Source organism: Anthonomus grandis, chromosome 22, assembly GCF_022605725.1.
Source record: "Anthonomus grandis grandis chromosome 22, icAntGran1.3, whole genome shotgun sequence".
In the NCBI taxonomy this organism is placed as follows: Eukaryota; Metazoa; Arthropoda; class Insecta; order Coleoptera; family Curculionidae; genus Anthonomus; species Anthonomus grandis.
Window position 1 is genome coordinate 36,600,179 of NC_065567.1, and position 15,744 is coordinate 36,615,922.

The following is a 15,744-nucleotide window of genomic DNA, read 5'->3' on the forward strand; positions in this document are numbered from 1 at the left end:
ATTAACTGTAACGTTATTAATAATAAGTTTCAGATTTGATGAATGAATCAACTCTAGTAAAACTAATCAGTACCAACTCTATTGAAGAAGATGATCTGTCTATAAGAGATTTAATCTCATGCTTACCATTTTGCAAAAAATCGCTTTTAAATATCATTAATACGTGTAATACATTTGTGGAACTTGTGGAAAAGAAGCTATAATCAAATCACTAGCTAAAGTTTCCGACCCTAAGGAGCTTAAAGATTTAAGGCCTAATTGGCCTTAAATAGTATTTTACCGGTTGTTTCCAAAATTTTGGTAAGATATATTCATAATCAGTGGTAATAGAATTTTGTGATTCTCATAATATCGTTCCAAGCGGTCAGGCCGGTTTTCTCATAAATAGTTTAGTACAACTACTTGTGCTGTAAAGCTTAGTGATGATATAAGATCTAACTAAAGTTGCCCATCTCTTCTTTAGTACAACATTTGATACACTTCATCATAAGTTGCTCCTTGCAAAATTGCACTATTTTCTTTGTTCAGATAATTCACTAAATTTATTAAAGTCTTATTATCTTTCTAAAACATTCCATTGTCTTGTAATTAAAAACCAACACTCAATTTCAAAATCAAACTATGTATCTTTAAATACTGGAGTACCACAAGACTCCATTCTAGGATCTTTATTATTTTTCTTGTATGTGGGTGATATGGAATCAAAATTAACTTTGTATATCTAAGTCAACTTACGTATAAGTCAAGTTACTGCCGTAACTTCTGTATACGGAATTCCCGAACACAATTTAATAATGATTTGGATAACATTTCTAAATATGCTAAAAATCACAATCTAAAATTGAATGCTAACAAATCACGTACTCTTTTTTTAGGAGCCAATAAAATTCAACTCGAAGTAGCAAAGAATAACTATACTGTAAAAATCCGAAAAACAGTGGATGGAGCCAAAAATTTAAGGTTGATTGTTGATATTAGCTTAAGCTTCTTACCTAATTTACTAATATAAATAAAAAATCGAGCATTGCTTATATACGTCTAAGGGCTCTGCATAATCTAAAGCATCACATTCCATACAAAACTAAATACTTCTTATGTAATATATTGATACTATCTCCGTTTGACTATTGGGATGTAGTTTATAATAATGGAGTCACTGGTGCAGTCTCTAATTCTATCCAAAAGCTGAAAAATTCCTTAACTTCTTTTCTTAATCTTCAGTCTTAGTTAAATATGGAAAATATGCGAAAATATCATTTTTACTGTTTCATTTAGCGCATAATCAGAACTGAGCAACCATAGTACCTAAAAGAGTTATTTAATATTTGTGATCACTCCTACAATAAATACTAGATATTTTAATCCCTATAGAATAGACCAACCTCATACAGCCGCGTATAACAGCGATCTTTCGGCTTTGTGGCAATTCAAATGTGGATTAGGTAAATTAATCCACTTATGAAAAAATTATTCATTTGGTATATTTAAAAGATATATTAAAATGTTTTTACAGAATTTCAAATTTCCTGCGTCTGCCTCTTCTGGTCGTTGCCTGCTTTTGCCTTTAGCACCCACATTAAGTTTGTTTTTAATTGAAAAAAAAATTTTGATATATTTAAATTAAAATATATTTTCTAAGGGTGCCTCACATAAGCCCTTTTTTGTTTAAGGTGGAATTATGTATCGGTTCTGTTAAAATCGAGATACATACCTATCTACTAGGAAATTAACATTGTAATTTAGTTAGTACCATATTGCTTTTTTCGTTGGCAAATGTTTTTTGAATTTAAATTTACATTAGTTTCAAGTTTTTTAATCAAAGAGACATCAAATTGGAAAACTCACCAATGTGAATCATGTTTAGTCATGCTTATTCTTCCTTCATCAATCCAAAACCATGAATATTGATTTTTCAAACATTGCCCAATCATCGATAAGAACTTTGCATGCGTGATCGGCCAATTCAGACCTATGCGTTATAACATGGACATCGATCAACTACTATCAATACGTAAAAGATATATGTTTTCACTTTTTTGAAAAATATTTGAAATTATGTTATTATTATTATATGAATCGCTTATTTGTGAAGAGATCTAAGTCACAAAAATGACTTTTTGAGAAAATCGAAAAAAAGTGTTTATATTTTTAACTTAATAAAAATATATATATTTTTTTTGGGGCATAGTTACAATTCGTATAATGTGTACTATTTCTACTTATTTACAATTTTTTTTTAAAGCAAATATTGTTTTATTTATAATATTGTTGATCTGACTTATATCCTTTCACGAATTAATTTAAAAACTTCAATAAAATCATTCGTTTTGTAAATTATATTACTAAATTTATAATAAAAAACAACATCATTGATAAACTTTATTCTCAAATATATAGAACTAAACATATTGAACATTTTTGATGAAACAAAAAATCACATTTCAATGATCTATAAGACAAAACTTTTATTATTCATGCTCAGCTTCCGCATCAGTGGTTGGCCAGCCCAGTATTTTCTCATAAAAGTCCATAAAGTTTTCAGGAATATAACCAGTTACTTTCCTGATATCATTAATTTTTTTTATATTAATTGGAATTTTTTCCCCCGGATAAGCTCTTTCATTAGCCAGTTGAACAATTCCAGCATCAGGAATTTTTAACAAAAAAGAACTCTTTTGTACTCCATCAATATACTTTAAGGCTTCAACAGTTCCTTTCCTTTCATGATTGTAGCGAAACTCCATAAAAGTGGAAACTGCGAATGACTCTTTTTTTGAACGTGGAATAGACCTAGCACTGCTCTCCAAGGAAAAGCAAGTTTTTTTATAGTACTTGGACCACCAGTTTTTAAAATTTAACACATCATCAGTATCGACCATTTCGACAGTAAATTTTTGCCCCTTTGCAGCATTGCAAATTACTTCACACACTTCCATGGGTGTATACAGCCTGTCTATGCGATTTAGTTTGCGTTTGACTAAACCAAAGTCACGATCGCACGGCAAAAATGAATGGCCGCGAATCGGAAATTTGTGAACAACTTTTTCAAACATTCCACTGTCAGTAACAGCAAGACAAAAGCGAGTCATAACATTGTTCTTATTTTGGCCCCCAGAACCGTCACTATAGAGATGAAGTTCTTTTACGCTGGCAGGAACATTTTGTTTTATATATTTGAATAAAAAAGAACATGTTTCATTTGGCCCTTTTTTAGCCAGACCTTCATGGTAAAGAAAAAACTGAGCACTTCCATTTTTTAGATTGTGAATACCAAAAGGAAATAAAGAAAGCTGACGTAAGTAAAAAATATCCTGTACGGGAATAGACGGCAACGAAATATTCTGCATATAATCAAAACATAGTCCGAGAACTCTATCATTTTCTTTGCACATTTTTTCTGTATTTTGTATGCTAGTATTAAATTTTTTAGAACGTCTTTTGTGCACCATAAGTTCAGCTAAAGCAGCTCTTTTCGCTGTTTCATTTAAAGAGGAACTTGTGGATTTAATTTCAAGTTCCTCGCATTGACAACACGTATCTACTTGCGGTCGTCCAAATTTATAATCAAAATGCTCTTTAAAAATTTTGTAATATGTCGAATATTTCACATCAATTTCTGTATGCTTTTCTTTGAATAAGCTATGCAGCTTCTTGACATTTAACTTTGCATCCAGATATAGATATTCTTTGGATGCATAGTGACTATGTTTAACAGGAAATGTTGAAATGTGTTCACAGACTATCTGAATAATATTACCTGGAACAGTTTTTCGATTATTTTGTAGGCCTCTTAAATCTCTCGGGGATTTTCCAAGATTCAAAAGAAGTTGCAACCGTTGTACTAACTTAGAACTTATGCCATGCAAGCTTAAAAATGCTTTTTTGCAAACCTTTCGTCTCTCTGTGTTAACCAATACAAAATATTCAAAAGATGAACTTCTTTGTTTTGCTTCTTCTTTCCGTGGCCGCCTGTTCTTGATATTGTTTGACACCAATAGTCCTTGCAGGTAAATATCTTGTTCGTTTTTGGTTGAAAAAGAACGAAACTTATTCATTATGTGAATTTGTTCTGCTGGAGTTAGTTTTTCAAAACATTTTAGCTTGCACCTGCAAGAATTCATTCCCATTAAGAAACTTCTTAAAAAACTTAAAATTTTGTTAAACTTACATGCATGGCTCGCCAACAGCTTTTCCTGGAACCATGTTATCTCGATAGTTTCTATACGGTTGTCCCAGCAATCGACTTTTTTTAATTCTCACAGCTTTATATTCATCTGTGTTTTTAACTCCCTTTTTTCTCTTTTTTTCAATATGCTCACTATCACTCATATTATTTAGTATATTAAAAAAGAAACCAAATAGAAAAACTGAAATATTTAGTCCGAACACGTTGGCTAACAAAACAATAATAAACAACTTTTCGTAATGGCCACGTGCATACCGATGCGGCACGACTGCCGCCAGTCCGTGTAAATTTATGAAATGATTTAAGTCACTGACTCATACCCTTTCAAAAATAAATATAATATTGTGATGCCTTTTTTTTTGCTACGGGTAGTACAGACTTAGATCCTTTCAAGACTAAACGGTAGATATACGTGCTATAAATAAGATTTTATAGTAATCTTGATTTTCGTCAAGTAGTGACTTATACCCTTTCATAAATAAGCAATTCATATATGGAACTTGGCTTTCTAGTCATATTTTGTAAATACATTGATGCCCAGTCTCAGGTTAATATTATATATATATCGAATTTCAAAAAGCTTTTACCAGGATTGATATGTTGAATAAATTCAATCGTTATGGCTATTCATTCAGGCTAACTACTTTGTTTAATTCGTACCTACTTGGTAGATCGCGGTTTGTGATATATGAGGGCTTTGGATCCAATTTTTTTAATGCTACCACAAGTTACCAACCTAGATCCGCTATTATTTATTTTGTTTATGAAAGATTTGGATAGCTCACTCAACTGTTATAGACTGGGTTTTGCCGATGACTTAAAGCTATTCTTTAACATAGACAGTATTAATTAATGACTGCTCTCCATTACTTTGTTAAACTACTCCATCAACAATACCATCTTCAGCAGACTTAGTCAGATTGATCTGATCTTGGTATTACCACAGATGTAAATAGCTCCGCACGGAGCTATTACATCTGTGGGTATTACCTTCGATTCCGAATTTACCCTTATACCATATTTTAGTAGTGATGTCAGACATCAAGAAACTTGGGTTTTTAATTAAAAGCCTTCAAAGCTTTACTGCGGAGTCTAAACTGCTTTTTCAGGTGAAAATTGTAATATGGCTACATTGGGTGGAACCCAGTTTACCACCAGTGCCACATTAATTTGATTGAGTCTGTTCAGCCCATGTTTGCTAAGTAATTAGCTTATAGGCTTGATTGTATATATCTTGTAAGGTGTTTTGACCACCGCCAACTTAAGGCTCTTAACCCTTAAAGCACAAAACAACAACAATGCGAGGATGTATCTTTTTAAATACATTATGACGCTCGATTTTGAAATAATGATAGGCCATGGCCAACAATTTTGTTGAATGATCATTGGCCAAGTATGAAATGGACGTAGGTTTTCATCATTGAGAAGTATTAATCTATATGGCTATTCATAACACGGAGAAGACTCTTGTGGCGCGAGCGTCCTACTAAAGCGAATCTTGCACTAATTATGACATATATAACCCTCAACTCTATTAGCCCCTATTTGACCTATTCGGTTTGAGCGAAAGTTAATATGGCGCCGGATTTGAATTTCATTACACGAGGAACCACCATCTGAGTACAAAATCATCAACATCTTTGATATGTTTTAAATATTTTTTAAGTTGACAGCTCCGGTTCGAGGAGTAATTTTTTATGTTTTTGGCGCATTTGAAATAGTCCGTATAACATTCCTTTAAGCCATTTAAAGAAAAGTTTCATTGCTATTTTCTTCTGGGCTGTTCTTCTCTGTGCCTTTCAAATCATTACGCATATATCCATCGATTTAATGCTGTTAGGACATCAGTCATCAACTATCAATATACACGATTGGAAAACTTATTTATGGGGTGCCGAAGCACATATGCAAGTCTTAAAAGAGACAGAGAACCATAATGCTTCACGAATTCCCCGATTCGTGCAATATGTCACGCGTCTCGGTCTTTACTGCGTTACATTTGGCTAAAACTGTAGTTGTAGAGAGCGAGTAAAAAACTATAATTTTCTTTTCAAGTTATGACTAAGATATGTTATTGCAATACATTGAGTTCCACACGCGGTAATAAAAGTAATACTTGATTGTAAACATAATCAGGTTTAGTTTTTTTCTTAAAACCACTCTGTAGTTCCAATTCTTAGACGTTTAGGCAAAAGATAATAGCAACTTTTTTGCTTAATTTTATCCAAAGAACGTCCCTGAATTTTGTCGCAATATTTAAAAAACACCATGTGTATGTAATTTGACTTAAATAATTATGTGGTATCAACAATTAACATTAACGAGTAAAACAAATATTCTATACCGCTGAATCCCCGGGTTCTGCATATGAATAACTTGTTTATATCGTAATTTCATAATATGAACGAATTCGATTCTAATTATATTGGTACTTTAATATTTTTTAATATGTGAAACAAAGTGGTTGATAAAAAAATTTTAGTTAAATTTGAATCGCGAACATCAGGTTAACACATTTAAGCAAATTACCGCACTAATGCAATTTACCGTGTAATTTTAGTGCACTAATCTTTTGCACCATAAGTAAATAAAAACGTAGCACTCTCACGTTTTTTCACGCCGTTACCTCAAATAGGGGCTGGCAAATGAGTTTGCTCCATCTGATATTTTTAATGGTAAAAAGGCAGATTAAAAATTAAATTAAATCTACACAAACATCCAATGGGTTTAATAATTGTCTTTTAAATCAATAATCTATTGCATTATATCAAAGAAAACCCTTAAATCTATGGAATCACACGGACTCTAAAAGCTACTGTTCTTTTTTAATATATATGGAAACAAGAGTATATATTTACGATTTCAATCATATAACAAGAAAAAACATTTATATTGGTTTCAGTTTCAAATTCAGTACCAACTTACACTGCTATAAGCGTAATATTAGACAATATTAACAATTTAAAAACCTGAAGCTAACAATTATCCTAAGGCTCAGTTGAACAAAGAAATCCTGGATCCACAGAAGCCACTTTTGCAGTCAAAAATGAGTGCATGCAGTAGAGAAGACTTTGGAGAATTGAGCATTCTAATTCCTAAAAAAGTACCAAATACAAATGTTTAAACTCAGATGCATACAAACTAAACAAAGATCATTTCCTATTAAAAATAGCCTTGAAAGGCTTTAAAAAATATAGACTCAAAACGTTAATATTTTTTTAAACAAAAATCGTGGACACGTATATTGCTTTATTATTTTTATAGAACGTTACATAACCATATACGTACTTTGGTCTCTATTGCCTTAGTTTCTATATCTTGGAAATGTAATTTTAGTTTGGACTTTCCATCGTCGGAAGATCCTCTAAGTTGGGAAAATTTATACTGCCAAATTATTGTTTTAGAGTCTCCTTCAAATAAGGAAAATCCAATGTTCCAATCTAATGTTATAGCAGCAGTTTTCCCATTATAATTTACAGTAAAAGTTTTGCTCTAAAATGTGAAATGAAAAATAATAAAATAACTTGTAATGAAAATAAATCATAGTAGATATAAATAAATTATACAAAAAATATATCGGAAAATATAGAAACTTACACCTAATTTCATAACAGCATTGCAAACAGCAGAATGCCAAGCATTTTCTATACGTAACAATTCTTGACGAGTTTCAACAGAGAAATATCTGGATTCTTGACCAGAAGTTTGCACAAGAAAACAATGTTGTCGTTCATCAACATTTTCAGAGTCTTTCACTATCCTGAACATCGTTTGATACACTTTGAATGTCAAATCACAATTGTTCCAGTCTGTTAAGTTTAACTAAAATTTAGAAAATCCGGCTAACATGTATAACAATATGCATGGTAACATTTAAGGAAGAAAATTTGTATGTACTTTTAACTCACCGGTGGAACATCAAACAATAAAAGATCAGTCGCTTTTAATGCCAAAAAACGAAGCTTATAATTTTGCCAAGGTTGATTATTGCTTAATACACATTCATTAACCCAACCCATATATTCTATTCTTTCTGATACTGGAAAGTTTCTATTGTATAACTTCATCTAAAAAATAATAAAAAAATGCACTACAGATCGATTAATTTAATTAATGTAGAGACAGAAAACATTATTTTTGGAAATAGAATGTCTAATATTTTTAAATTTAAACAAATTTTGCTTTTTTGTAAAAAGTGACATTTATATATGAAGTCATTAAATACTTACTTGCAAATTAGTCAAGCCAATTATGTTCCCATTTATATACTTAAGCCATTGAGAAAGTATGGCAGAATCATCACAATGTATTATTCCTGTACTAACCCCGTTAAGGCCTCTAACTTCAAATGAGTTTGGCCTTAACTTGTCAGTACCAAAAATATATCGAGTCACATATGCCATCATTAAAGGTACTGTAATAAAATCAACCCAGTGAGTTTGAATTGGCTCTTGGTCCATCTCAGAACAAATAGAGCTGGGCCTACTACTAGTGCTATTTGAAGTTATCCGAAAGCTCTCATCTGAAGCTTCCTTTTCACTATTGCTATCAGTCTGTTGAGAATATTTGTCTTCTAAAATTAATAATTGGGAATTAAATATAAGAGATACTATAACCTATATCAGAACTATTGCTGTGTAGTTTGCTTATATTCAAGAATTAAATAAAAACGTAGACTATGGACTAAAAACTATGGAGTATATGGCACTGTAATCAAAACTAGGAAAGAAAAACTATCAAAAATATTATTGCATCTGACCACATTTTGCTATTATAGGCCATTAAATATTGAAAATAAAATTATTTCATATAAGTTTAAAACATCATACCTTGCTTCTGGAGAAAAGGGGTTGCAGCTTTATAATGTTTTACAGTAAGTACAACAAGATCCCCGGCATTTCTCAAAATATTGACAGCATCGTCATGAGGGCAAGCAGTGATATATTCACCGTTTACTGAAAAAAAAAACGTTATATATAAATTAAATAGAGTTGTTTAGCCGAAAGTCATTTAGTTTAGTACCTTTTATGATCGCATCACCTACGAAAAGATCTCCTGTCCTGTCAGCAGCTTGGTTTTTATAAATTTTTGAAATCAGTATTGGCAACTTATGCTCTGCTCCTCCTTTAATGCTAAGACCCAAACCACCTACCTTGTCCCGTCGAATTTGTACCATTCTTTCCTAAAAAAATTTGAAAAAAGAAGGTATATAAAGTGTGTTTAAAGTAAATTTGGCAGACCCTTCATTGGAAATTTTAAGCAAACTTCTATTTCATGTATTTAACTTATTGCAATGACAGAAAGAAATAATTGATTAAATAAAACCAAAAATTAGTACTGTAATCAAATAAAAATTAAATTAAGTGTTTCTTGTAACAATCAGTGTTTCTCAGCTATGCTCTTAAAAAATTATAAAAATCTCGAATCTTACTGTAGTTGTCATGAGTATTATCCATTTCTGATTACAACTACAAGAATAATTTGCTCTTACTTCCAGCATTAAATAGTGCTTTTATCTTACAACATACACCCAACATATCCTACCAGAGTTACCAAATCATCTTTTTTAAGCTGTAATTATTAATAACCACAGTTCATTTTTCCTATATGTATAGTTTGAATTTTCCTTATGAAATCCAATCAGTCTCAATTTTTTTTTAATGGTTAAACCCAGGCCATTCTTTAATTGAAATGAACCTCTATTAAAGATTAAACAATGGTATGCTGCTCACATTATATCTCTAAATGCATGCAAAGCTAAATTGTCAAGGTTTAAATTTACAGGTCCAGACCACATAATTTTTCAGCATACACAATTAATAATACAGAAAGTTAATTCTGGAACAAAGTTTTTGATAGTTAAATGTTAATAGGTGTAAACATGCGGATAAATGTAAGGCGATAGATGATCAATTTGCGGATTTCACATTTTATGCATCCCATGTGGACTTTGAGACCTCCCTGGGTATGCTGACCAAAGGATTACAGGTGGCAAAAAAGTGGTTTAGTGCAAATTCATTGTTATTGAATATAGAAAAAACTTCAATATTCAATTCTCCTTAAGAACTGATAATAACTTTCTTAAAATGCTATAAAATTTATTGGGATCTACCTTAATACAAATTTAAATTTTAAACAACACATAGAAAAACTATCTTCGAAGCTTGCAAGCATAACTTTTTTAATCAGAAAATTATCAACATATTCTAGTTAAGAAATTATTAGAGCAGTATGGGGAGTATGTCCCAGAAAGCTCGAAAATGTCTGAATGTCTCAGAGTTATTATATGGGATTCTGTTTTGGGAAAACTATGGATGTTTTTAAACAATAAAAAGCAGTAACTAAAGTAAATGTAAAATTGTCATACAGTGAATAATGTAGAATTCACTTTAAAAAACTTCAAATATTATCAGTATCTGCATTTTCTAATTTCGATTGTTTGCTATATGCATAAAAACAACCTAATCTAAATTTATTATTCATCAAAATTTACATTCCTATAACAGAAGCACAAAGTCTTTAATAGTTTTTTCTCAACATTGCTTAAATAAAACACACAATAGTTTTGAAATTAGTTCTATTCTGTTTCATACCATAGAACAAATTATGGATTGTTTATTCCTTTATGAAGGGATGGTAATCAATTGCCAATAGAACTAGATTTAATATACAGTATTGTGCAAAAAGATAGCAACATTGAACTTTCCTGTTATATATCTTTTAGTATCTATTTTATAAGTAAGGTTTATATATTATTTACAAGAATAGTTAGAGCCTCTTTATATTTTCATATTATCATATTTTTTGTATCATAATAAGTAAAACACCAAATTGTTTTATTCAAATTTATTATTCAAAAATATAGCAACAAAAAATAGTTTTGATTCTAAAAATAATATAACCCAACTAAATTAAAATCAATTCAATATTTCGTGTAGTACCCGTTCTCCTTTATAACATCTGCACATCGTCTTGGCATGGACTCAATTCATTTCATAATATAGTCATTGTTCACTTCTTTCCAAGCCTTTTCCACTATTTCAAAGAGAATATTTGTATTAGAGCATGTTAGGTGCCTGATTTTGGTGTCAATGTAATGCAATAAATTCTCTATAGGATTTAAGTCTGGCGATTGAGATGGGCAGACCATTACATTTATTTTTTCATCGGATAGCCACCTCTTAACAAATTGAGAAGCATGTTTTGGATCATTGTCATGCTGAAATATGGCTGTTACTGACATGACTTCATCCATATATGGCACTAAATGTGTTTGCAGAATGTCTTTGTACATGAAACAATCTATTTTGCCACCTATTCTTACTATGGGTCCCATGCCATGAGCCGAGAAACATCCCCATACAAGAACATTTTCCCCTCCATGTTTAACTGTGGGGCAAATGTACTTTTTGTTTAATCTTTGTTCACTGGGGCGTCTGACGTACATCACTCCATCAGTCCTAAATAAATTATATTTAGATTCATCACTAAATGCGACTTTCTTCCAATCAGCTACAGACCGGTGGACATGAGATTGGGCAAAGTAAAAACGAGCCTTGACGTTTTTTAATTTTGGCAAAATTTGGGAAGAAGACAAAAAAGGATTTTCTTTGGAAATACGTAGCAGCTGCCTATATATCCTCAAATTTTTTTTTTCTGGGTCTACCAGGAATGGGCGCTGGTGCAGCTGTTCCAGTAAGGCGACATTTTTTGCAAACTCTGGATATGATTGACCTGTGAAGCCGTAAGCTTCTTGCAATGTCACTCTGCCTAACACCATTTTTGTAATGGTCCACAATAATTTTTCTTACATCACCAGAGACGGTTTTTGAGCGACCCATTTTAAGTTAATTCTGAGATTCAAAAATAACAATTTTACAGCAAGTAAATCGATATTTAACTGATAATAATAATAATAATAATAATAATAAGACTTTTATTAATCACCAGAAAAATAAAAAATTACAATTCTGTTATAAACCAAATGCATATCACATATTGAATAGTTCGTTCTTTACAAAGAGCACATTTAATGTGTATTGAAACAATTAAAAAATATCTATAGAACTTAAATTTTATACAAATACAAATAAAATTCCAGAAGGTGACTAATAGGCCATGTTTTCAGACTTCCAGGGAACAACCCCTGCAAGATTCCCTGAATTCTGTTGAGGCCTTATATATATTTAATAATTATAAATTATAAATGACATTTATAAATAATAAACAAAAGCATTTTCCCAGTTAAAGAAAAAAAGAAGAAAGTTAATACAAATAAAAAGCATACTGATGGGATAAGGAGAGAATAGGAAAAGGAACTGGAATTGGACAAGGAAAAGGTTGGCACATATAAATAATTCGATTTTATAATTTAAAAATAAAAATAAAAAACAATTTTTTATTATAAATACTTAAGTGAGTAATTTGTTATTGATTTATTAGAATTAGTTTAGTTTTCATTTTAAAAGTTTTTTCTGACATGGTAAAATCATTTATACAATAATTGTTAATATAGTGTGCTATTAAGTAAGAAAACAATCTCTTAAAAAATTCTTTATTGTGTGAAGGAATAGTTAATAATTGTTTTCTTCTAATATTCAAGTTGTGCACGTCAGTCCGATATATAACTTTTCGATGTAAATATGAAGGAATCCTTGACTTAAGAATTTTGAAAAAGAAGCAAATAAGATGCAACACTCTATGATTGTACATATTTAACCACCCCGCAACCTTTAGCTTATGTGAAATATGTTCTCTCCTTCTTATGCCATATACAAACCTAAGACAGGAATTCTGAAGTTTTTGTATTCTATATGAGTCAGAAGAATCAAGGCAAGGGCCATAGATAGTGTCACAAAAATTTAATTGGGATAGTACCAATGTTTCACAAAGCATTTTTCTTATAGGCAAATTTAGGTAATCCCTTTGCGAAAAAATCATTTTTAGTGCGGAGTACCCACTTTTCATTTTAAGAGTAACATGATCCTTAAATCTTAGTTTGTAATCCATTAAAAGTCCAAGATTCTTAGCAGAATTTTTAAAAGTTATGTTGTCATTATTAATGTAAAGTTGCAAGTTATTTAAAATATTTGTTCCTTTATTATCACTACAAAAAAGAATGGCTGTGGACTTAGTGGGATTAACTTTTAAAAGTAACTTTTGCGTTTCTATAAATAAATTGTTAAGGACTTCATTAATTTTTATATTAGCCTGCCAAACATCAGTATCTTTAAAAGAGAAATAGATCTGGGTGTCGTCCGCGTAGTTATGATGTTTACAATATGTTATCTTCTTTGTTATCTGAGATGTCATAAAATAAATGCGAAACAAGAATGTTGCTATATTTATGCACATTGTCTAAATAAACAAACATGAATTTCCTTACTCTGCATTGACATTCTTATGATATCTCGGTATATTTATAAATAATACAGAGGCGTGTACTTAAAAGTAAAGAAATAATATGGAATAAATAAAGGAGCAAATATTTTTGAAAACATCGCTTGTTGCTATATTTCTGCACAATACTGTATATTGGTCAAGATTGAAAAATAAATTGCAACAAATTTAAAAATTGTTGCTATTAAGCAAGTGTATAAGGTTAGATATTTATGAATATATATTATTTAATTTAATTATATTTTATTTAATTTATAGTTTTTATTTGTTTTCTTTTGTTGTAATCGTGGCTGGTCCATCAATAAACAATTTGAATTTGAACATATTAATTTCTCTGTGTCCTTACACCTTACAAAAATTTTTGGATAAACCACTGGCAACTGAATTATTTTTAAAGAAATTGTTTTGTTTGGAAGTCATCCAATGCTCATTAATTGTATTTATTTTTTTATGTTAGGCGTTAATTCAATTTAATGCTTGGGCCTGTTCAATTAGAATCTTTCTGTTTTGTGACAATGCTAAAACTGTAAAGTTGTAATTGAAGCTATAAATGTAACAATATTATTCTCTTATAGACATTTATTTGTGTTATGATGTTGATTTTTTTAAGGTCAGTCTTTAAACATCTCCTACGTTATATAAAAGTAGCAAAAACTGCTTATTAAACTACTGGTATTTTAAGACTAGGAAGAGTATTTTGCAAATGAAAAAGAAAAAAATATTTTTTTTCTTTTAAATCTAATAAGCTTTGCCTTCAAACATTATGTATTTATCATGTTTTGATGAATAGTTCTTACACATTGCTCTGCACTGTTGAGAAATATAAAAAATAGAGTGGCCAACATAAGTGAGTGTTAGCAGCTCCACATTCAATCTATATTCCACTAATATTTATATTGTACCTGAATTTACTTTATAGATACTCAGAATGTTATAACTTAAATCAGAATTTTACAATAATGAACTATTTTTTATTATTGCTGTAAAAAAATATAAAAAAGTAAATAAATAATGAAATTTACCTTTGAACTTAAAGGTTTATGATCTGCTGGTAGTGGTTCTTCTTTTTGAAGTTTAAGAATTTCCATGGACAAATGCAATCTTAATGGTATTGGTCGGCTCTTACCATCACTAACCGAGACCATGCCCATTCTTACTTTCAATTTTTGGTCCAGTTTTTCTTCAATTGGAGTGCTCATCCTCCTAGCATTTATTTTCATTTTGAACCTGAAAAGAACATAGTATGTTATTATAGCAGGAAAAAAGGCATAATAAAAATTGATTTTTCTGGACTAGATCTACTTATGCAATGGATTTACCCTGTTGATTTTCAGCTAATATGCATTGCAAGCTCCTTCATATTAAATTTTTAACACAATTTGTATGATTGGGAAGTGGTAAATCCATACGAGACACGCTTAGGGACCCGTGAAAATTGATAAATTGCTTTCTTCTTCATTTCGTGGATATATCTAAAATCCATATCAAAACAAACCGATCAGACGTGACATGACACCAAATTCACCAAATCCAGAATTCTGATTGCCCCACTTTCCAGATTCCAGAAAAATGAAGGAATTGACACTTGACATGACTTTCGGATGGCAGCAAATTTTGAGTAAAAACGTTATAAGCCGTTGCCAAGTTGCCATGTTTGTAATACGGAGTCTTAAGCACGAATTATATGAAGTTCATTTTCAAGCAAATTCGCGACAAGCGAATCTTAGTACCAGAAACTTATTTAAAACTCTAAGACCGACAAACTCCAGATTAGTACTGAAACTAGGTACTAGTACTGGGAATATTGAATCAAGAACTAGCAGAAAAACGACACCTTTTGCTAACGTATACAGGTTGGTGAATAGAAGACTACAGATAGGCATTATAAACGGCAACAACGCTACTCACTTACTTGTGGTTGATAAGCGGCGCGGAATTATATTCTCAATGAATTTTGAAAATCGACCGATTCCTTGTGCTAAGACTATTTTAAATGTCGTGTCAAATTTTGAGACATCTTTTTGTCTCCAAAACTGTAGAAATTGTCACATGAAATCTCAATAACCACCTATTGAAGGGATCCAGGATAGAACGGTAAGAAGGAATGGTTCGTGGTGCTTTAGTTTTGGATTCAACACGATCGAGCAGAAGTGTTGGAG

General features: G+C 30.9%; 2 protein-coding genes across 2 annotated transcripts; both read right to left on the minus strand.

The window, feature by feature from the left end:
• Positions 1-2,366: 2,366 nt before the first annotated feature.
• Positions 2,367-4,236, minus strand: LOC126748889 (uncharacterized). The gene is made up of 2 exons (XM_050458421.1): positions 4,169-4,236; positions 2,367-4,107 (listed from the first exon to the last, which is right to left on the minus strand). Exons 1-2 carry the CDS (start codon positions 4,201-4,203, stop codon positions 2,469-2,471), a joined length of 1,674 nt encoding a protein of 557 aa, XP_050314378.1. The 5' UTR covers positions 4,204-4,236; the 3' UTR covers positions 2,367-2,468.
• Positions 4,237-6,886: 2,650 nt separating this feature from the next.
• LOC126748890 (gamma-1-syntrophin) lies at positions 6,887-15,164 on the minus strand. Its single transcript, XM_050458422.1, has 9 exons — positions 14,905-15,164; positions 14,608-14,812; positions 9,209-9,368; positions 9,016-9,141; positions 8,416-8,759; positions 8,095-8,253; positions 7,784-8,008; positions 7,475-7,678; positions 6,887-7,281 (listed from the first exon to the last, which is right to left on the minus strand). Exons 2-9 carry the CDS (start codon positions 14,803-14,805, stop codon positions 7,174-7,176), a joined length of 1,524 nt encoding a protein of 507 aa, XP_050314379.1. The 5' UTR covers positions 14,806-14,812; positions 14,905-15,164; the 3' UTR covers positions 6,887-7,173.
• Positions 15,165-15,744: the final 580 nt, after the last annotated feature.